Consider the following 20,933-nt stretch of genomic DNA (forward strand, 5'->3'; position numbering starts at 1 on the left):
CGTGACAAAGATAGTGACCTATATATGACTCAATTTCTATATCGCATGTTGGTACATGTTAAAATTTCAAAATTTTGTAATAAATACTAATTGTGAAACATTATTTTGTAGCAAATATTATTTAAAATAATACTACTTCGTAAAATTAATAGTGGGATGTTGTATATGATTTTGCTGTTACTTTCACATTCATTTCCATTAATCAAAGAGAAACGTCTGACAAAATAAGTTACTTATGTTTTATTGTCTAGTGTTTTGATAAAGTTGAAAATATGGGTTTTCTGGTTTCTTGTAACTGCAAACTATAGATACGAAATGCACAAGTAATAATAGTTTTAGAAGCAACGTTTTATTTCAAATCTGGAAAATAAAGAGCTGTTATTTTCGACATCATGATGCATCGAGTGGTTGAGAAATTAAACAGCTGCTTCATTTAGAAAAGGGAATTTGATGATATATGCATAACCGTCCCATTTTCAATCAAGTGCTTGAGAAATTGGGAATTTATTGTTTTTTAGTTTACATTATATATAAAGGTATATTTGCACTCTTTATTTTAATTTATGTATCCTGTTCTTTAATAGCAAAAATTTACTATATAATTATTCATAATCAATTCTAAAAAAATAAAAGATTTATATTCTGATTGTTAGGAGCGGATGCAGCAATTTATTTTGATTGGAAGCTATATGTTTCGAGTTCAAAAATTTTTATGTTCGTTGCAATGATACAGTCTTTACACAACGATTCACAATAATGATTAATTATGAATAAAAATTGCAAATAAATGTTACTAGTAATTTTTTGTAGAACCTAACTTAATTGATTAAATATAACATACAATTTTAAAAAACTAAAACATAAGAGATTAAAGTGATGAAAAAATTATTAAAGCTAAAAATAGTTTTTGTTCGTTTTTAGTAAACAAGACTTTGAAAAGATAATAAAAATTATTTATTGCACGAAGCATATGAATTATACTACAAAGTTGTCGATGATATATATTAAAGGTGTCTCTTATTTCAATTGTTAGTTTTATATGAGATATATAATAATTTGACACTGACAAACTTACTAGCAAAAGTTAAGGTGTTCTCCAAATACACACAATAATAATTCGATGGTTGAAAACTACCATCTAGTAATAAAAATTTCATTTTGGATAAACCTTAATTAGATGGAGCTTCATGTGTACACTCTTCAGTTAAATTAGTCCACAAAATAATCAATATCAAAAATGAAAATAAAACCAGAAATGTAGTGCCATGAAATTTATTTCTTAAATCTATCTTTTCCCTTTTCTGACTTCTCCACCTCCACATTTCATGATAACAAATTTTAGGTGTTTTTTTAATAATAAAATTCAGTTATTAGAAGCTAAAAGCATCCAAAAAAAGTTGCTTATCCCATCACACAATAGACCAATGTTGCTCTATAAAAAGGAGAATTTCAACCCCTAACTAAAACACAATTTCTCATCACAAAAATCCCATCACATTCTTGAAAGAAAAAAATGAACAAATTCTTCCTAGCAACGCTCTCGCTCCTCGTGATCATCGGTCTCGTGGAGTGCTTTGACTTCCACGAGGCCGAGCTGGAGACCGAGGAGCGCCTGTGGGACCTCTACGAGCGGTGGAGGAGCCACCACACCGTGTCGAGGAGCATCCATGACAAACAAAAGCGCTACAACGTTTTCAAGGCCAATGCCCATTACATCAATGATTTCAACAAGATGGACAAGCCCTACAAGCTCAAACTCAACAAGTTCGCCGACATGACCAACCACGAGTTCAAGAGCGTCTATGCCGGTTCAAAGGTGAGCCATAATCGAATGTTCCAAGGGGCCCCACATGCGAATGGAAGCTTCATGTACGAGGATGTACATGATGCTCCGACCTCTGTTGATTGGAGGAAGAAAGGCGCCGTCACCCCAGTCAAAGATCAAGGAAATTGTGGTAAGACATTTATTCCATTGAATAAGCTAGGAGGGGCTTAAGCCGCTACCAAACAATTTTTTATTATTATCTTAATATTTTAATTGTCGGATCAAATAATAAGAAAATTGTCTTTTTAAAATCTCAAACATAAAATTTAAAAAATTTAGCTTCTATAAGAATTTTTTTCAGCCTCCGCCCTTGTGCTTATAATTCGTGTTTTACGAGAAAACAGGTAGTTGCTGGGCGTTTTCGACTGTTGTGGCGGTAGAGGGGATAAACTACATCAAGACGAAGAAATTAGTGTCTCTGTCCGAACAAGAGCTTGTTGATTGCGACACCGACGAGAACCAAGGGTGCAATGGAGGGCTAATGGAAGCAGCTTTTGATTTTATTCAAAAAAATGGAGGATTAACAACAGAGAGTATCTATCCCTACACGGCTAAAGATGGGAAATGTGACAAGAAAAAGGTAAAAATAAACAGTCACTTCTAATTTCTATTCAAATTTACTATGTACTTTATCATCCAACAAAAATAGTTTCGTTTCTTTTATAGGAATTGTCATACAACATATTATTATCATACTCTCACTTACTTATTTAACATTTTTATTACAAACCTACCACTATAGTCATGTCATATCGCATCCTTTTAGGACTATTTTTATGTGTATGGTGTTGTTATGGATATAAATGGAGCAGTTAAGCATCATAAGTGAGAATTAAATTAAATGAATTAAAGAGTGTAGAGATTTTAAAGAGGCATAAATGACTAAATGGGGTATCAAATTTGGTCCGATCTTATCAACCTGCCTAACTTGGTCTCAAGTAATAATTGAGACCAAGTTAGCAATCTCTAAGAAAATCAATTTAATTTAATCGTCTTACGTTGAGATGGCCTAGTGTCATATTTATTAGTCTTGAAATTGATATGACCTGATTGACATCTCTAGTCAGATTTAATGGAATAGTATAATTCCAAACTTAACTAATTTTTTCATTTTAATGTGGCAGGGTGTATATGCAGGGGAATGTGGCACTGACCTAGACCACGGGGTGGCGATTGTTGGGTACGGCACGACCCTCGATGGGACAAAATACTGGATCGTGAGGAACTCGTGGGGAGCCGATTGGGGTGAAAAGGGTTATGTTAGAATGCAACGCGGGATTGCTAAAAAGCATGGACAGTGTGGCATTGCGATGGAAGCATCTTATGCCATCAAAAAATCATCCAGCAATCCCGGCGACGATGAGGGTGAATCGACGACGAATAAGGATGAACTCTAGTTTGATTTTGCATTTGCCATCGACTGTTGTTCTATTGTTAAATTATGTTTTATTTTGTGATGCCACACAAATTGATTTCTATGTATTGCTATTGTGTAGTTTGAGTGTGCGTGTGCTCAATGTATTGAGTTATATCTATCATAAATTTAATAAAATATTTCTTTGGCTTGTTTCAATATGTTTAGTTAGGCCTTTGAAACGATAATGTTACTTAAACTTGAACAAAACTAGTCCATATGACTATATGTAATTACTACTCACATTTGCCTCAATCAAATTGAATTTTCTTCTGAAATTAACATATATTATCCAATATATGCAGATGAAGAAAAATATCATAAACATAGTTGTCACATCCTCATAAATAAACACTAGTCCATACTCAATTATTCATAAACTTAAGTCACCAGAGAGATGGTCTCACACAAGTGTTTTCTCGGTATTATTTGAATATACGAAAGAGGGTGCATCAACCGTAGCAACGGATGGGGTCGTTGCAGCCCTTGGCAGCCGACTGTGCGGGGCCTTTCCCTGAACCCTTCTCGAGATACTGCTGGTGATACTCTTCAGCTCTGTAGAATCTTTTGGCTGGAAGTATTTCAGTCACTATCTTCTTCTCCACCTCTTTCTGCTTTGCTTCTAGTGATTCTTGGGCTAGTTTTGCTTGTTCTTGATTGTAGTAGTATATTCCTGACCTATACTGTGTCCCAACATCATTTCCCTGCAACATTACATAATAATTGTGTTAGTTAATGTTGTTGTGAATCATACAACAAAATTGTCCAAACCTTAAAGCAAAATGTGATTAACAAATTTCTCATGATGCAATCTCTCATCCAGTCATCCTGCCTAGAACTTCATACAAGTATACTTGTACATAGTTTTATTCTCAAATTATAAACATTATAAAAATAGCCTATGGCCCTATAGTAATTATGTTGTTCACTTAATAGCCTTGAGTCAAAATGATAAGAGAATTTTTCATATGTATATCATTGGATTCAATGTGTGTTTCTTGAAGACACATTAGCTGGAAATTTCGAGCAAGCTTATAAATAAATGGCTATCGGTGGATGAAATCACGAACTAAGGTCGAATAACTTAAAAGGTGATCAAAAAATCATAAACTTTGATTTTGTTGCCAATTTCCCACAATTTAGAATTATGGTGAAATTAAAACTAACCTAACAAAATTGAATTCACGTGGCAATTGAATTTACCAAGATGACATAGTTTTGAGTATTACTCTGCCACAGTTCGTGATTTTAGCAACGAATAGCCTATGTAGTTTTGAATACTAAAATCACAAACTATGGTCGATTATTATCAATGAATTTTTTAACAAAAGAATATGTATAGATATAGTTGAGGATAAAATTAATATTTATATTTATATTTTTATATAGCTATACAAAAAAATCAATTAAACAAACATAAAACGAAATTCAACATATATAGTACAAATAGAAATAATAAAATAATACCTGACGATTGAGAGAAGTGGGATCATGTTTTCCCCAGAATACACGAAGTAGAGTCGTATAGGGGCAAACAGTCGGGTCAAAATGGATCCGAATCACTTCAGCGTGGTTGGTGGATCCGGTGCAAACCAGCGGGTAATTCGGGTCGTGGACGTGCCCCTGCGAGTAGCCCACTTCCGTCTTGGCGACGCCCTCAACCCTCTGAAAAGTCAATTCTACCCCCCAGAAGCAGCCGGCCGCGAACTGGGCCAGCTCCAGACCCGGATCCGCCGGGGAGTCCGTATCCGCTTCAAGCGCCGGGTTGGTCGATGCCATTGCTGATTGAATTATTGGTTGTGAGAGCTGCTTCACTCACTTATTATCACTTTTTTAATTTTAATTCTAATTCATTTATTAAAGTCACCAAATCTTATCATTTAATTGTACTCTACTTATTTTCCAAGTGGGAGAATTATGAATCTGGTCCCGTTTTACTGTCACGTGCATGGGTCAGGGCATGGGCGATTAAATATCTTTAATTCCTTGGAGTATTTTGTAAATGATTTCCTTAAATTTCTCTAACTTTTGCCCCTTTCATTTATTATGCTAATGAATGTGTTTATATTCTGATTTTATATATGGAATTAAAATTATGACTTCGAATATAGAGATTTTAATATTGATCTATATTTCAATGCTCCATGGTTATCAATTTTCGACGAATAAATCATGTAGGCATTTCAAGTATGCACTATAGGAGTGCTGATTTAGCTTTAGAGACAATTCATAGTTGTTAAAATAAAAAGAAAAGTTGAAAGGTCATGTATTTAAATATATAGATAGTTTTAAATCATAATCAAAGTTTGGTAAAAACTTAATATACAAAAATTATAAGCATTTGGAAATGTGGTCCATATGCCGAAAAGATTCAAATTTTATTTATTTTTGACACAACGTACGTAATAAAAATACTAGGCCGGAATTTATTTATTTAATTTTTTTTGGAAATGTGGCCCATATGGAAATATTAGGTAGTTTAATGTATTGTGTGCATTGGGAAAAGAAAGTTATCACAAAAGCTATCAAATTCTGTTAAGTAATGGAGACTATGGAGTAGTACAATTGTACAAAAATTCATATTTTCAGTAGCCATCAATTTTCTTTTTTTTAGTTGGACAGTAACCATACCTTTTATTGACCATTTTTTTCACAAATTGTCTACCAACATACTCATGGAGAAAAGAGCTCCACCAGCCAACATCCTACTATCTCTGATCATTCAGCCATTAGCTTAGCTTCTCCTTAATCTTTCAACACGCAGTGTGTGAGTAGTCCAAGAAAACGAAACAGCAGCAGACAATGAGAGCTTGATAGCACGTGGTGTATGGGTGGTTCAAGACGAAGAAACAGCAGCATCAGACAACGTGAGTTAACAGGGCTAAGCCTCCATCTCATCTTGCAATAGAATCTCGTATATATCAGTCCTCAGATTGAGTTCCTTTTCTCGCATGACTTCTTGGAGGTCCGACAGCTCTTTCACAGACAATACTGAGTTCAGTTTGAGAAAACCATCAAGCCACAGCTTTTTCGACCTGGAAGTTGGAAGAAAGGTCACCCGTCAAAATAGTGGGAAAATCTTAAATAGAAAAAAGACAGCCTTTGCAAAGGATCAAGCAATTTCAGGTAGTCGTAAGCAGCATTAAAAAACCGACAAAATTAATTTCATTATATCCCAAAGCTGTAAGATCTTGCCTGATATTTTCTTCAGTAACTACAATTACAAATACCATGTACTATCATCTGGTGCAAGTCTAGGTGAAAATTCTATTACTCCTAATTTCCTGATCCTTAATAATTCCAGCTAATTTGAAAGGTATATTCTCCTCGATACACAAAGTATTTTTACTAATGTCAGAGAAGTCATACCAGGGGCATGCATGTATTGCACGAAAGAACACTCTTTTAGCTCCCGGAATATTGCATGCTACACTCCTCTCGTATTCGATGAAACAACGCCAGAGAATCACTGAACTGTGCAATTTGTCATCCTCCAATGCCCTTTCAAAAAGTCCGCGTATTCTATGCTGGGAACCTCCGGTGCTCATCTCAAATGCCAATGCGTAGAGCCATGTGATGGTAGACGGGGTTCTGATTTTTGATCAATTCAGTAATTAGATCCTTCTCAAGAAACAATGAACTAGAGAATAAGAATACTTAGCAAATGATGAAAAGTGAGTTATACTTTCGGCAGTGATCGTCAAAAGTCCACCGCAATTTATTGGGTGATGTGTAGAGATGGCTGATTTCAACTAAAGCATAGTGAAGTTGCGGGCTAAAAGGATATAACTGCAATCCTTTCACAATAGATTCCCATATTCCTGAAAGCTTAAGTTCCATGTGATTTCTGTCGAGCATCCTCACATAATAGGTAAACAAGAATTCAAGTTGCCTGCTGTTTCTCCTCCTCTCTGCAGTAAGAAAATGATTGCAATTAAAATACAAACTCCGAGGGATTATCTTTAAAACAATGCATATGGAAAAGAGAAGCCAATTGTTGAGGTTTGTTACTACCATAAAATACATACAGAAGAAGCATATTCACCTGGAAGCACCATTGTAAAAGAGTTTTCCAGAATTTCCAACGCACAGGCCCATCCAGACGTCAACTCTTCAAATAAAGCTGCTGAACAGATAAGAGCAGCAGAATGATCATCTGTGACACCATGTGCCCATGTTGAACTCAACATTCTTATACGATCTTTGAACCCCTGGCGGGCTCTAAGTTGTTGGACACTTGACAGTTGTCCTTTAAATGGAGTATATTTTGCTCCATTGCCTAAGCAAGATAAGATATGTATTGCACGGGACGAGGAGTCAGAACTTTTGGAAGAATTGTTCGCAAGCTCAACTTCTGCATACCAGAAGTACAACAGAGATGCATTTGACCGAAGTTCCTGTTTGGTTAAGCACAAACACATTAGGTTTCAGCTTTACATGGACCCAAAATGGGTAGGATTACAGCATACATGGAGTGACCATGGAAAATAAAAAATAACATCATCCTTCTCAACATCTTGAAACAGTTTTGTTGATTCTGGTGGAATTCTTAATATTTTCGAGAACTTTACTCTCTTACTATCCTAAGTTTTTTAAAATCCACAATAGCAACAAACCCGAACGTAAAATAAGAGAATATTTTAGCTTAAGCCATGGAAAAGAGATGCTGGCATTAGAAAATAATTGCAGGATAACTGAAAAGGTTGGTAAATCATGGTAAGAGAAAAGAGGACAAAAATCCACAGCCTGTTCAGTTACTGCCTCAAACTCAATATAATAGCAAAATATATTTGTTAGAAGAAATGTGAACTTTTCAGAGCATACAGCCTACAATATGACAACTCTAGTCCAAACTGTAACAAAATAACCGAACTGTGGATTAATACATACCGGTGGAAGCCCCTCAACCGATGATAGGGCCATGTCAAAAATCTTCCTGGAATGCTCAATATTCCCATAGAAAGCTTCTCTTTTAGCATAAACTCCACATAGCAATACATCCTATAATAAAGAAGCACATAAAAAGTTAGTATAAAACATCAATTCCACTTCCAGGCCAGTTTTCGGTTTAGTTTGACAACAGATTAAATAGACGATGGTTATCAAATCAAGTGTAAATCTTGATAGAATATTTAGAGTATAGATCCTCTTGAGAAGGTGAGAGTGCATAGTAGATCCTTTTTAAACACATGTAAAATCATATGCTTTTACCCTGCAGTGGATCTCTAAAGTAAACGACATTCTCTCCAATAAGCATCTAAAAAGACTAAGCAGCATTTCTACGTGAGATTAACATTGACTGGGGATGGGTGTAAGGGAAAAGGATTTCCAGTTCTCATGAACTCGATGTCAAATTATAGATGTATAACACATACCTGCCTATTATTTTTCAGTAAAGTCTTTGCCAGAGCTCGACATGGTGTCACAGAATAACTTGTTGAATTCATCCTTGTATTTGATAACTCCTCAGCAACAAGAGCAGCTTCCTCCAAGATGTAGTTTTGTGGAAACACTTTCAAACAAAGTAAGATAGCATTTCGGAGAAATTTCATCATATTAGTCCTCATATTCAAGTCATCTGAACTTTCTAAAAGTAGCTCCAAACTAAAACTCCTTAGGTTGGTCGACTTCCTCACCAGAACATCATGCACTTTTCCTAGATCCTCTAGAAGAGAATAAGGGGGACTTTCCAAACTAAGTGTCTTTGCAACCCAACTTGAACTGTTTGTGCAAGTCCTGTGAACATGAGTGGTGGTCAGGGAACAAAAGAAAACAGCAGTAGATATCGTATAGGTATCGTAATTGCCATAATACCTACCACTGAGCTATCCTCCCCTCAAAGAAATCTATAAACTGGGACACGAGAGAAAATCGGGCTTCCTCGGACTTGAGTGAGAACAAGTAATCACTCACATCTTCATACATTATTATACTCAAAATTTGTTCATCATCTTCAGCCTCGGCAGTGACAACATCACGAGAAACCTGATCTGTTTGGCCAATTTAGCCAAGTCATTTTCACCACAAAATTGTAGATAAACTCAAAATATATGACATTAAAACTACATGGAGAAACACTGCAGTAAGCGTAAAAAAGAAAAGGCCACAGGATCATTTCCAATGAACTGAGAATGCAAGGCCATGGTTATTAATATAAATTGCAGGTTAACATAAACTAATCATACAACTCAACCATCTCATTTGGGTCCAATCAATAACTTAAGTTTTCAGTTTAAGTAACCAATAACCATAAGTATGATTGATGGAGAAACAGCACATGAATGGAGACAAACCAGAATTTGCACGAAGAGGCATCCAATGATCAAAATCTCTTGTCGTTTCGGCCTTTGACCATTTAGTCCATGTTTCTGTATCTTTAATCGTTACATCAGCTTCAGCAGCGGCATCAATGCCAAGTGCTTTAAGCAGAGATTCAACATCATCCTTCTGCTCAACATCATTTGTATCAGATTCATCATTCAATTCCTCACCAATCTTCTGTTCCTCAGTAGTAGCTCCTGGCAATTCGATTTCTGTAGTCTCAGATGATGGGTCAAACCAACCTGTCCAACCACCTTCCTCAACTGCATCTGAGGCCTCCTCCTCACGGATAAGCATTTGCCTCTGTTCTTCCTCCTTCTCTATCCAAGTTAACCATCCAAGGGCTCCATCCTCCCCGATTCTGGCACCATTACTACTCCAAAAGTGCTGAAACAATCTTTGCTTACTTTGTTCCGAGAGAACAAATGGAGAAAACAAACTATACTCAAGCTCCGCTTGAAATAAAGCAGTTGCCAGTTCTTGGTAACCTGCCTGCCACTCGAGGCGGCAAAGACCAATGAAAACATCAACCAAACCAAGCTCCAGTTGAATAATAGCCGGATCAATTGATGTTGCACTGTCGGATGGATGAGCCTGCATCCAGCACAAGGAGGAGGCTGGATCAATATTTCAGAAATCCTAACTAATTAGGGGAAATAAGCTACTGAATCTAATGCATTATGACTAGCAAGAGAAAGAAACATAAGATTTGGAACTAGTTCATGCTCAAATTAATGGCCAGATAAGACTAAACTTTCACTACTAGTATTAAATATGTGAGTGTGTGACATGCTTTTTTTCCTCTTCTTATGTGTTCTGCGAGTAATTCTGTTTTAACTCATTAATACAAGCAAAGGGAAAAAGTATGGATCTTTAAAGTGAGAACCTGCCTCTGCTGCTTTATGCAAGCACCAGCCAAGGCTTGGATAGCATTGGCATACATTTTCCTTAGCTCGGAAACCTTGAATCTGGAAAACTCACCCCCGAGAACCCGTAAAAATTCTTTCCACAGCTTGCAACTTCCAGAATTAGATGTAAGTATCTTCTCCCATCTCCTAATCAGCACATCAGTGCTATCTCTGCTCTGATAAGCTTTCATAAGAGAAATAAGTAAATCTTCACTTTCTGGATTAATCTCAGTTGCTTTCTCCAGAATACTGATTTTCTTCTCGAGGATCTGAAGACGAGCACCTTTGTGAGACTGCTTACTTGCCACCTTGTCTTGAAACTTCGCAAATGACAACCATAGACTCTCATCCTGTGGATGCTCCCTCGTCATCTTATTGAACTCCCTTGTTCTCCGCAAGACCTCATCTTCCCAGGACTCTTGAACAACTTCGGCACTCGATGCCAGTCCACTGTCTGAACCTTCATCAACTAAAGGGATATAATCAGCAACCGAGCTCTTCATGTTACTTTTAGGAGCAAGAACCCGCATCCGTTTCAAGTCCTTATGACGCTCAATAGCAGCATATTTAGCCGACCAATAGCGCCCCCCAGACCTAAGTTTATTATCCAACGCATCAACGTCATTATCCCCCTCCAGCCGACGAGCTCTTTTATTCCACTGGATAAAGTTCTGTTCAGAGAGTTTCTTAGAATTGCAAAGCTTGTAACGAGCAACATCCATTCTGCATTTGATCATCGCACACTTATAATTAGTCCGGAAATGTAAACAGTATCATTTTCCAAAATAAAGACCTTAATCCACATAGAAACTCAAAGAAAGAACATGAACTCTAATAAACCTATCTTCAATAACTCTGTGAGTGATAAAACTGTAAAAGCTCTAAAACATGACCATACACTTATACAATCAAAACACTCTTTTATAGACATGCAAATACAGAGATATAGAGTACAAGCTGCAGCCAATAATGAAAATTCCCCCAAACTAATGCATCAAACACTAGAAATGCACAAAATCAAGCGAAGAGTAGCTCAATTAACCTGTAGATGCTACCAAAGGCTAAATTGTCGCGGTCTCCACGGGAATCAAAGTAGTACTCTTTCTCATTAGCAGTAGAAGAAGACGCCGCCCATTTCTCAACTCCCGGTTTCCTCGAATTAGAGGATAGTGTTGCCGCATAGCTAAACGACGCACGCGATCCGCTCGATTCCCCCTTTCTCCTTTTCCTCTTCTTTTTACTCTTCCTCCCGCGATCTTCGTCGGAAGAAGCGCTGGCCTCCGAAGGCACCATCTCGTACTGCGGTGGCCGTTTCCTGGCATCAATTCCTTCCGCGTTGTCTTCTTCTTCTTCCTCCGATTCCTCGTCGTAGGTGAGTTTGTATTTGCTAACGGCGTCATTTATGACGGAGAGGTCGGTGTTGAAGCTGGAGTTCTGCAGCCATTGCGCTGTGGCTTTGTCGCTACTACTATCAGCGGCGGAGGGGAGCGATTCGCCGCCGAAAGCAGCGAAGAGCGGCGTCGTTTTGGTAGTTTGCTCCTTTTCCGCCATATCCAAATTCAGTAGAGCTTCTGAAATAATTTTAGGTACTTTTTAATTTGGGGCAAATATATAGTATTAGTGTTACTAGTTTGTTTTCTGTAATTACTAATTCACCCCTTGTTTGGATTTTTAAATTTTTCAGATTTTTAGTGTTTAGTTTTCGGATTTTGATATGCAATTTTGGATTTTGGGACAATTCTAATCACATCGGATTCATTTTTAATAACATTTGGAACTTTTAGATTGGATCAGATTGACCAAAGATTTTATATGAAATCCGAATGCTCACCATACTTGTCATAATATAAAATTAATTAGACCAGTTAATAATTGATAAAATATAAGATTAAATGTACTTTAAAAAGATAAGATTAGTAAACAAATAGATAATTACCATTTAATGATTTAAATCATAATTTTACGTTGATTTTTGTCAGTCCCATAATTTCTTATGCTCAAGTATAATATTACAGTTTTTCAATCTTTCGCATTTATTATCCCATAAAAGCAAAAATCAAAACTAATATGGCAAAATCAAATACTCCATAACAACAAAACTACTTCATTTTAGATACATAGGCATATTTCAACACTCAAAATATAGTGATATCGTTTTATCAAAAATAGTGTCGTTTGTTACCGTATTATATTAATTCGGTCATATTATTCCGAATTTAACCATTATGGGACAATTGAAAAAATTATAAAATTGACCAAAATTAATCGAAAATATATGTTTAAATGACAATTCCCTTTAATAAATTCAAACTTCACCATTTTATCCTACTACTATAGTACTACAAGTTTTGATATAACCAAACAAAAACAAAAACAATAAAACAAATCAGTAAGGATTGAGAAAAGGGACTGAAAAATCAAATTTATGCACCACTACCATGATTAAGAATCACAAAAAAATTAATATGAGAAGATTGGGTTAATATCGATGATTAATCAAAGTGGTACAACAATCAAAATTGGATAAGATACTATTTCTCACAAGCTATTATAACTAAATTACCTAAAAGAATAATCACACACCATTTACAACAAGAGTGGTCACTTCCTTTTCCTGCCCACAAACACAAAATGCAAAGGCCAAAAAAGAAAAGAAGAGAACAACAGAGGATCGATCCTATCAATACACTTCGTGTGCAAGATAACATTCTGTTTTTGTAATAATCAGATACATTTTTTGGTAAAGGGTAGGGGAAGATTCGATCATCGGTTAAAACCAATCACACCTTCTAATATTGTGCAGGTGCTCCGACGTTACAGCCACATTGAAGAATGATTTGTATCAACGGGCAGAGGGCCAGCATTTGTGGGAATAATTTGGAGACGCGTCTGATCAAAGACTAACCTCCGTTCTCATGAAGAGATGGGTTCGTAAGGGTACTGTAACCAAGGGTGTTTCAGAGCCTCGGATGCAGAAGGTCTCTTGTCTGGGTTCACTTCGAGCAGGTGAGCAACGAAGTCGATGAAGCCTTGGTCGCCCATTGGCAGTCTATGCCGCAAGGATGACTTTTTGGGTATCAAGTATTCTAGTCTGTTACTATCCTGCAGGAAAAAAGAGGAGCTAATACATCATTTTCTGTAGATGGATCGCGCAAAAATAGTAATGAACGCATACAGTTTATACGTCGAGTAGCAAGATAGGTCCACTGTACCACACGTACAAAATAACCGAATTTGCTGTGAAGTTTACTGCACTAAGAAAATGAAACTTTTACTTCGTCCATGATTCAAACCCAATTCAGTAATTTGATACGTTCAGTGCAGTGAAATAATGTGCTAAAAATAAGAAGAGGGCTAATTTGATCTCTCTCGTGACAAGATGTGATATTAGCTGTGAATGCATCTAAGTAGAGAAAGATGTAATTTTGCATTTAGTGGTAATATTATCACGTTATTTAATTCGACCACAGTTTTAGACTGAGATCTGGAGTTGAGTAACTGATAGGTCAGGGAAGAAACCATTTTAGTATTTCGTTATGCATCACTACAACGTGAAATGCACATAAAATGGGGTGGAGAGTAACATGAGGTACCTGGTTCCTTTCATAAAGCATGTGATTTTTGGTGAAATATTTGTATGTGTCGCGTCCTTTGGCAAGCATCCCTTGCTCAATAGAGCCTATGATTCCGATAACTCGAGCAAGTAAGGTGGCAGGAGAGTCATTTTGAAAGAGTACCTATAGAGGAAAAAACATTGTGTTGAATATACATAGAGTTCATGAGTAAATAACATCGAAAACAGAGGAAGAAGAAACTATTTATATATAGAAGCCTATGTTGAATGGTTATTCAAAGAGTAATTCAACTACATAATAAAATACTCAACAAGTCGTTAACAGCAAAACTTACATTGCCTGTGCAAAGTTCTGCCAAGATGCAACCGAGGGACCAAACATCAATCTTTTTTCCATATGGGAGTCCCAAAATGACCTCTGGAGCTCGGTATGACCTAGACTGAACGTAAGAACAAAGATGGTCGGTCTCAAAGCAGCTACTTCCTAGATCGATAACCTTAATCTCACATCTACTGTAACTTTTGACCAATATATTCTCAGGCTTCAGGTCACAATGTATGAGGCCAAGACTGTGCAAGAATTGAAGAGCTTCCAAACACTGAATCGTGATTGACTGCAGCAATCGAAATTCTAGTCAGCATCAAATATTATAATAAGCAAGCAATAACATAACGCATTTAGGACATATAACCTGTAGCCTTGGCATTGTAAAGTATACTTCTCCCCCTGATTCCCGGTTAAATTTATGGAACTCATACAGGTTTGCTTTGAGCAATTCACAAACAATCAATAGATGCTCCTGCATATATGAATAATTGTCAGTAGTGTCCCTTTTCACTCACAGATCAAACTATGATTGATGATCACAATTCACAAGCTCGTATTAATTATATCCGAAGCTAACATCTAATTATGCCAATACTCATTAATTAACTCTTAGCTGGATTTGAAAATTGCATTTGATTCAATCACGTTGTGCATAGTGTTGATATAGCCTCTATACGATAATAAGATTAATACAATGTTGTCTAAAGCAATGCACACTAAATAAGAAGCTAGCCAGGAGGAATGAAGCTAAGTGCTAACAGCATTTAATGCTGATCAATCTGTGCCAATCAAATCGATGGACGAATTGCTCACTTACTCTATAGTAGAAGTAATCATACAACCGAAGAAGATGATACTTGTCACCGGGATCGTGTTTATTTACATACTTGAGCAGCTTTATTTCATCAAGGCTCTGATCAAAGAAATCTTTGTTGTTCTTTATAATTTTCACACACACATCCATGCCAGTGTGCAGATCATGTGCCTGAATAGCTTTGCTGAATGCAGCTGATCCAAGATACTCAGTGACATGATAACGACCAGCAATGACAGAGTTCAAAACAACATGAAAATTCTTGTCCTCCTCAAAGCCAGTCCTAAACAAACAAAAACAGAAGCAAAATTGAGGAAGCCATTTCTAATACCACAGCTAGGAGTAGTAAAGCAAAAAAAGTGGGGGTGATGTGAAATCTACACAGCCGTTACAGCCCCAGTCCCATAGAAGTATCACAAAATCTAAAAACTAGTGAACCAAACTATTCACAGGATGATGTGACAAAAATATGGACAATATACATGCCTGTTTTTCCTGTGGACAATTTTCAACTCGAAGGTCTCAAATTCCTCCTCTTGTGCTTTAATTTGCTTTACTTGCTCTTGAACAGCAGCAGCTTCTTCATCCTCAAGGGAAGCCACTGGATCCTCTTCTGTTACACCTGTTGTTTTTGCATCTGCTTCTTTCTTTACAAGCTCCCTATCAATGTAACCATAATTTGAAAGAGATGATGGGCTTGAATTTGCTGATTCCCCAGCATTAGCATGTTCATCCCTTGAACTCTTAGTTGGCGATGAGTCATTACTTTTCGGCCTCCATGATGCAAGCATGTCATCATTCGCCATGCCATGGCCATAAGCTTCATCCCCCAAAATGGTCTTACTCTGATTTGACCACAAAGCTTTGCCTGAGCTTTTCTGCACCAACTGTCCATCTCTAGGAGGAGGAAATGAGAAAGGTCCATCTCTCTGATTCTTTGCTATATCATTACTCGTCATATGTTTCTCAGTATTATGAGTCTTTGATCTGTTATTGTCTTTCCTAGATCTTTCCCCAGCATTCTCATCCCACTCATGTTGTGAGTGTCTAGACCCTTGAACACCAACATCACGATTCTGAAAGTATTCTACATCACCTTCACTGCTGCCTCCAACTAAAGTTTCTTGCACTTCGCTGCCTATATCAGCAGCATCACTGTTGATTCCTACACCAATAGATCTTACCGAACCATGTTGATTATCATCCATGCAGATATCTTCGTGAAGCCTTCCCAGTTCATTCATAACCTTTCCATCCCCTAACATAATCAGTTCATTTGTCTGACTGACAAAACCCTGCCAAACAGGTTCCGAACGCATCAGCTTGAGCTCCTCCTCATCCATCAACTGTCCATCATATTGCCTAATCAAATCACGATCTGTGTCTCTCCTGTACAGCTCAGTGGCTGACAGCCCAATAGGGTCATCTGCAGGTACAATAGCATTAACAGTTTTCGACTGGATATACCTTTCCCCAGAGAAGTAAGAATCCTCCTCCGCAAATGACTGATCGTCTTCATCATTTTTGTTCTGACTCCTTTCTTGAGGGTCTGGAACACTCCCATGTCCTGTCCCCTTCTCATTGTCACTTGGGTAGTCGATTTCATGAGCCAGAAACCAGGTCTCATCTTCAATAGGTTGTCTCATATAGCCAACATCATCATCATCTTCATATTCATCGGAGTCCCAATATTCATTAGGGTAGTCTATGGATTCACTCATTCCATCACCGATAGTTGCAAGACCAGAAACCAGGTCAGAAGTATCCTCGGTGATACCCTGACTCACAGACAACCAATTGCCTCCTCCTAGCCTCTTTCCTGCGAATCATCATTATGCAAATAGAAATGCAATAAATAACTAGAGCAGTCATAATGGATAAATAGCTAAATGGAAGGATAAGAAGAAAAATCATTATAAGCAAATTGAAAAAAGAAACAAACTGGAAAGTGAAGGAGATTAAATAAAATTCATCATTATTCCATATAATCCATGTTCCTCTCTGCCAGTAAGAGTTAAGCATGAGGTTAAGCAAACCAAACTGTTCTCTCGAGTGGGTCTGTGCACAAGTTCCACAAAAGCAATCTAGCAAGTAATAGTGAGTGGCTCTATATCACACATTCAGTATATTCACAAGGTTGAACAATTCATAATTCAAAAATATCAGTATGTGTAACCAATTTGAGTGATTCCATGATGTTCTTGTTTATATCATATATCTATATTCTATATTAGCAGGTCTGCGAGAGTTGCGCATATGGTGGAAAGAAGACATTCTAAAGTATACATACAAACCTATAGTATTAATTTCTTGGCCAATAGGTACATCCAGAAATGAGCCAATAAGAAAGGTATTGTCAGTTTCCAAGATCTTTGGCGCATCACGTTCATATTTCTCCTCCCAGTGAATATTGAAAGGCTTATCTTCTGACTTGAGTCTCACAGGTGGTAGCCTTGGTAACTCTTCCCTTTGGTTCTCGGGTGCAAGATGAAATTCTAATGGACCAAATTCTTTGGGCTCGGCTCCCTGATTCTTCCCAAAGAAAGGAGCTCTACCCACCTCATCTACTTGTTCCTTTACTGCTCTAACATTATTGACTTCTGCTTTCCTTTTACCCTCCTGTTTATCAATAACAGCAATAGCACTATCATTACTGGTAGATGTATCTCCTCCGGAAGATGGGAAAACAGTTTTCGCAGGACACTGTTTTCGGAGCTCAGACGTAGGATGGTCAGATACATCGCTTCTGGACCAGAGATTATCAACAAGATCATCCTTCGAGCATTTGATACTTGACACTCTTTGTTGATCAACTTCCTTATGATCATTATTCTTCTCATACGTCAAATCTGTACTGACACTACTAACACTACCAGGCCAAGTAATTCTCTTTTCACCAGAAACACTGGCATCATCCCCAGATTTGCGGTGAACTTGCCCACTCTCGAGATTCTCAGCTGAATTTATCTTAGCATTTCCAGGAACCTGGAATCCCAAAAAATTGCTTTCATCAGCGCTGCCAACTGGACCATTGCCTGTGCCATATTTCCACGAATACAAATCAAGCACGGTATCATCCAAACCATTAGAGAAGACGAAGTTCTTCTCGCTTCCTGCAATATTCTCACCGAACATTCCCTGCTTGCTGATAGTGCCAGCATTTTTCCACTTGTTATCTGGCCCATTTCTTCCAGTTCCACTATCTACCTCTTTTACAATTAGCTCCTTAGATGCCTCAACAATAGTCGGGGTAAATGAACCCTTAAGACTTTCCCCACCATGTCTACTGCTACTTTTTGTGCTTTTATCTTCTTCTCCAGAAACACCCCCGTTCACTTCTTTTCCCGATGTACCTGACTCCTTATCATCAAGCATAAGCTTCTGAAGAAGCTCAACCAAGTCAGGTCTGTTACCCAATTCGCTCCGCAATGCAGCCTCTGCCTTAGTAAATTTGTTCCTTTTCAGAAACTCCAGTATAACATCTACAGAACCTGAATCAGCCATCCGAAAATACACAATCCGAGCAATCCAGACCAAGTACTCGAAACTCTACGAGCCTAAACCTGAAAAATGACATAAACGAATAAAGCAGAAACCCGTTATTCAAAATGAACCTTCCTCTCCCTACTCTATCAAAAAGACATAAACAATAAAACCAGCTACAGAAGTTTCATATTTTCACCATAGCCTACAACCAGAACCTTACAAAAGCAAAACCCAAAAAGGGAAAATTCAAACTAAAACCACACTCCTAAAGCAGAGCTAAGAATAGAATCATAAAAAACATGACATTTTTCACCATATCTTACAACCAAAAACTTTCAAAATCAAAACCAAAAAGGGGAAATTCAAACTAAAACCACAATAACCGAGCTAAGAATAGATTCATAAAAAAAATACTACTATGACATTTTTAATGGATCCCAACACGCAAACTCTATCAACATTCACAATACCCGAGCTACAAGTAGTGAATTTCCTTGGGATTGAACACCAAAACCTAAGCGATATTTCATAAAGATCTGCGCTTTAACGAAACCCTAGAAAGGACGAACACTCCCCTTGGACGGGAATGATTGTCCCAACGAATCAAGAGCAAAATGGGGGAGAATTCGAATTCGAATTAAAATGAGTGGCGAAATAAGCTTACAGATCGACGAGATGCTATTCGAGAAGCCAAAAATGGTGGTATTGAATCCATCGCCCAAACTTATTTAGAAATCTGAGTAAACAAATTTTCAAACACTTCTTCACTTTTCTGAGTAAGCAATACTTACATTATCAAGAATATGTTAATTCGAATATAAAATTCATAATTTTTAGTTTAAACTTTTGAGGGGAAAATAAATCTTGTAGATATTTATTTCTTTCTTTTTTTCATTATTTTAGACGTTACAGGGGTGGGTTTGTGGGGGCATGCTGTGGTTGGATCGGAAATTAAATATTTTTTTAATATTATAAATATACTAACATTACAAAGGCCTGCAAATTTTCCTACCTTGGGATGTGATTGGATGATAAAAAATACTACTTTATATAAATTAAATTACATATTTACTTCTTCTTTTTTTGTACCGTTTAGATTTTTTTAGAATGTGAGTAAAAGAAATTGAACAATGTCAGGTTTAATGGGTATGTAGCACTATAAATTCTTCATATAAATGACATTTACCTAATTTATAAAATCAATATGGGCAACATAAATTATAGTATTTGTAATAAGTGACTGACTCATACATAAATACATTTGCACATGATGTAAAATTATAAAAGAAAACCCATAGGATAGGTTACTATATTACTAGTAGTATCTTAAATGGCATGTCACATTAAATTTATGTGGAAACATACATTCGATTTTTGACTCGGCTAAAAAAAGGTAGGGCCTATGTGAATAATTTTTTTTTTACTTTTACTCTTATTTTATCTTGAATATAATTGGTTGAGGATTGGGCTCAAGTGGGTACTAGAATATAATATTCCAATAATATTATGTTCTTGATAATGATAGGTATGACTTACAAAGGTAATCAAATGGGTCAGCTATATTATTTATAGATGTACTCGTATGTTTTATTAGCTAGACCTTTTGAGGTGGAAAAATGTGGTATTGCAATTGGCATCATAATTAGCCCATCTTGAGGAGGAAATGACTTAAGATTTGGCCTTTTTCCATAAGAATCTATTTGATTTTGTTCTCTCTAAAGATACGTTGTTTAAGGATAATGTATGTTGGGGAGCACCATGGCGCATCCTTAATTAGAGTGCTAACATACATTCAATTACATACTGTCATGTGGCACGAAAAATGCAATACACATTTGTCAAGTTGTAAATGCATTTCCGCAGATTGCATTTTAGTTATAGATAAATTGCATTTTATATTGTTAAGTTTCACATTTTCACATAAATTGCATTTTATATTGTTAAGTTTTGCATTTTCACATATATAAATGCAATCCGTCTAGATATCAAATGCAAATTAAACACTCAATATCTAAAATGCAAAACTCAATAATAAAAAATGCAATTTGCACATAACAAAAATGCAATCTGCTGAAATTCATTTATAGCTTCTACAAATGTGTATTGCATTTTTCTGTATACTACAATATTGCATTTTTCATGACACGTGGCAGCACGTGATTGGATGTACGTTAGCACTTTAAAATTAGTTAGCATATTAGTATATCCCTGGAAAATGATCAATACAAAAATGCATCTCAATACAAAATCCAGACCAAATCCT

General features: G+C 36.7%; 3 protein-coding genes and 1 pseudogene across 6 annotated transcripts; 1 reads left to right on the plus strand and 3 right to left on the minus strand.

The window, feature by feature from the left end:
* The first annotated feature begins 1,450 nt into the window (after positions 1 to 1,450).
* LOC125202092 lies at positions 1,451 to 3,398 on the plus strand (annotated as a pseudogene).
* Positions 3,399 to 3,539: 141 nt separating this feature from the next.
* On the minus strand, positions 3,540 to 5,086 carry LOC125206896 (peptide methionine sulfoxide reductase-like). Its single transcript, XM_048106114.1, has 2 exons — positions 4,707 to 5,086; positions 3,540 to 3,943 (listed from the first exon to the last, which is right to left on the minus strand). The coding sequence occupies exons 1-2, from the start codon at positions 5,016 to 5,018 to the stop codon at positions 3,692 to 3,694; spliced, it is 564 nt and encodes a 187-aa protein (XP_047962071.1). The 5' UTR covers positions 5,019 to 5,086; the 3' UTR covers positions 3,540 to 3,691.
* A 663-nt stretch (positions 5,087 to 5,749) lies between these two features.
* Positions 5,750 to 12,031, minus strand: LOC125201241 (nuclear exosome regulator NRDE2). Of its 2 annotated transcripts, XM_048099277.1 has the most exons (10): positions 11,511 to 12,031; positions 10,447 to 11,191; positions 9,533 to 10,154; positions 9,058 to 9,229; positions 8,615 to 8,975; positions 8,130 to 8,240; positions 7,285 to 7,636; positions 6,925 to 7,150; positions 6,609 to 6,830; positions 5,750 to 6,274 (listed from the first exon to the last, which is right to left on the minus strand). In XM_048099277.1, the coding sequence occupies exons 1-10, from the start codon at positions 12,017 to 12,019 to the stop codon at positions 6,121 to 6,123; spliced, it is 3,474 nt and encodes a 1,157-aa protein (XP_047955234.1). In that variant the 5' UTR covers positions 12,020 to 12,031; the 3' UTR covers positions 5,750 to 6,120. The 2 variants fall into 2 exon arrangements, with proteins under 2 accessions (XP_047955234.1, XP_047955235.1); XM_048099278.1 differs by lacking the exons at positions 5,750 to 6,274; positions 6,609 to 6,830; positions 6,925 to 7,150 and having other exon boundaries at positions 7,367 to 7,636; positions 8,619 to 8,975.
* An 879-nt stretch (positions 12,032 to 12,910) lies between these two features.
* On the minus strand, positions 12,911 to 19,468 carry LOC125222525. 3 transcript variants are annotated; one of them, XR_007176574.1, is made up of 9 exons: positions 19,141 to 19,242; positions 17,479 to 18,747; positions 15,671 to 17,003; positions 15,188 to 15,467; positions 14,735 to 14,842; positions 14,378 to 14,656; positions 14,062 to 14,205; positions 13,644 to 13,717; positions 13,379 to 13,570 (listed from the first exon to the last, which is right to left on the minus strand). XR_007176574.1 is itself a non-coding variant. In XM_048125199.1 (8 exons), the coding sequence occupies exons 2-8, from the start codon at positions 18,686 to 18,688 to the stop codon at positions 13,382 to 13,384; spliced, it is 3,543 nt and encodes a 1,180-aa protein (XP_047981156.1). In that variant the 5' UTR covers positions 18,689 to 18,747; positions 19,335 to 19,468; the 3' UTR covers positions 12,911 to 13,381. The 3 variants fall into 3 exon arrangements, 2 of the variants coding, with proteins under 2 accessions (XP_047981156.1, XP_047981148.1); XM_048125199.1 differs by lacking the exons at positions 13,644 to 13,717; positions 19,141 to 19,242 and adding an exon at positions 19,335 to 19,468 and having other exon boundaries at positions 12,911 to 13,570; XM_048125191.1 differs by lacking the exon at positions 13,644 to 13,717 and having other exon boundaries at positions 12,911 to 13,570; positions 19,141 to 19,235.
* Positions 19,469 to 20,933: the final 1,465 nt, after the last annotated feature.

The sequence above is a fragment of the Salvia hispanica genome, chromosome 1 (genome assembly GCF_023119035.1).
Source record: "Salvia hispanica cultivar TCC Black 2014 chromosome 1, UniMelb_Shisp_WGS_1.0, whole genome shotgun sequence".
NCBI lineage: Eukaryota > Viridiplantae > Streptophyta > Magnoliopsida > Lamiales > Lamiaceae > Salvia > Salvia hispanica.

What these genes read in the sequence shown, in the direction of transcription:
- LOC125206896 (XM_048106114.1), bottom strand. Translation starts at nt 5,018, where the DNA reads ATGGCATCGACCAACCCGGCGCTTGAAGCGGATACGGACTCCCCGGCG. An exon ending in CCACTTCTCTCAATCGTCAG is followed by an intron (nt 3,944 to 4,706) that starts GTATTATTTTAT and finishes GTAATGTTGCAG; the next exon opens with GGAAATGATGTTGGGACACA.
- LOC125201241 (XM_048099277.1), bottom strand. Translation starts at nt 12,019, where the DNA reads ATGGCGGAAAAGGAGCAAACTACCAAAACGACGCCGCTCTTCGCTGCT. An exon ending in GCCTCTTCGTGCAAATTCTG is followed by an intron (nt 9,230 to 9,532) that starts GTTTGTCTCCAT and finishes TTGGCCAAACAG; the next exon opens with ATCAGGTTTCTCGTGATGTT. An exon ending in CGGTTGAGGGGCTTCCACCG is followed by an intron (nt 7,637 to 8,129) that starts GTATGTATTAAT and finishes TTAACCAAACAG; the next exon opens with GAACTTCGGTCAAATGCATC.
- LOC125222525 (XM_048125199.1), bottom strand. Translation starts at nt 18,688, where the DNA reads ATGGCTGATTCAGGTTCTGTAGATGTTATACTGGAGTTTCTGAAAAGG. An exon ending in CAGAACTTTGCACAGGCAAT is followed by an intron (nt 14,206 to 14,377) that starts GTAAGTTTTGCT and finishes TTTCCTCTATAG; the next exon opens with GTACTCTTTCAAAATGACTC. An exon ending in TGCTTTATGAAAGGAACCAG is followed by an intron (nt 13,571 to 14,061) that starts GTACCTCATGTT and finishes TTTTTCCTGCAG; the next exon opens with GATAGTAACAGACTAGAATA.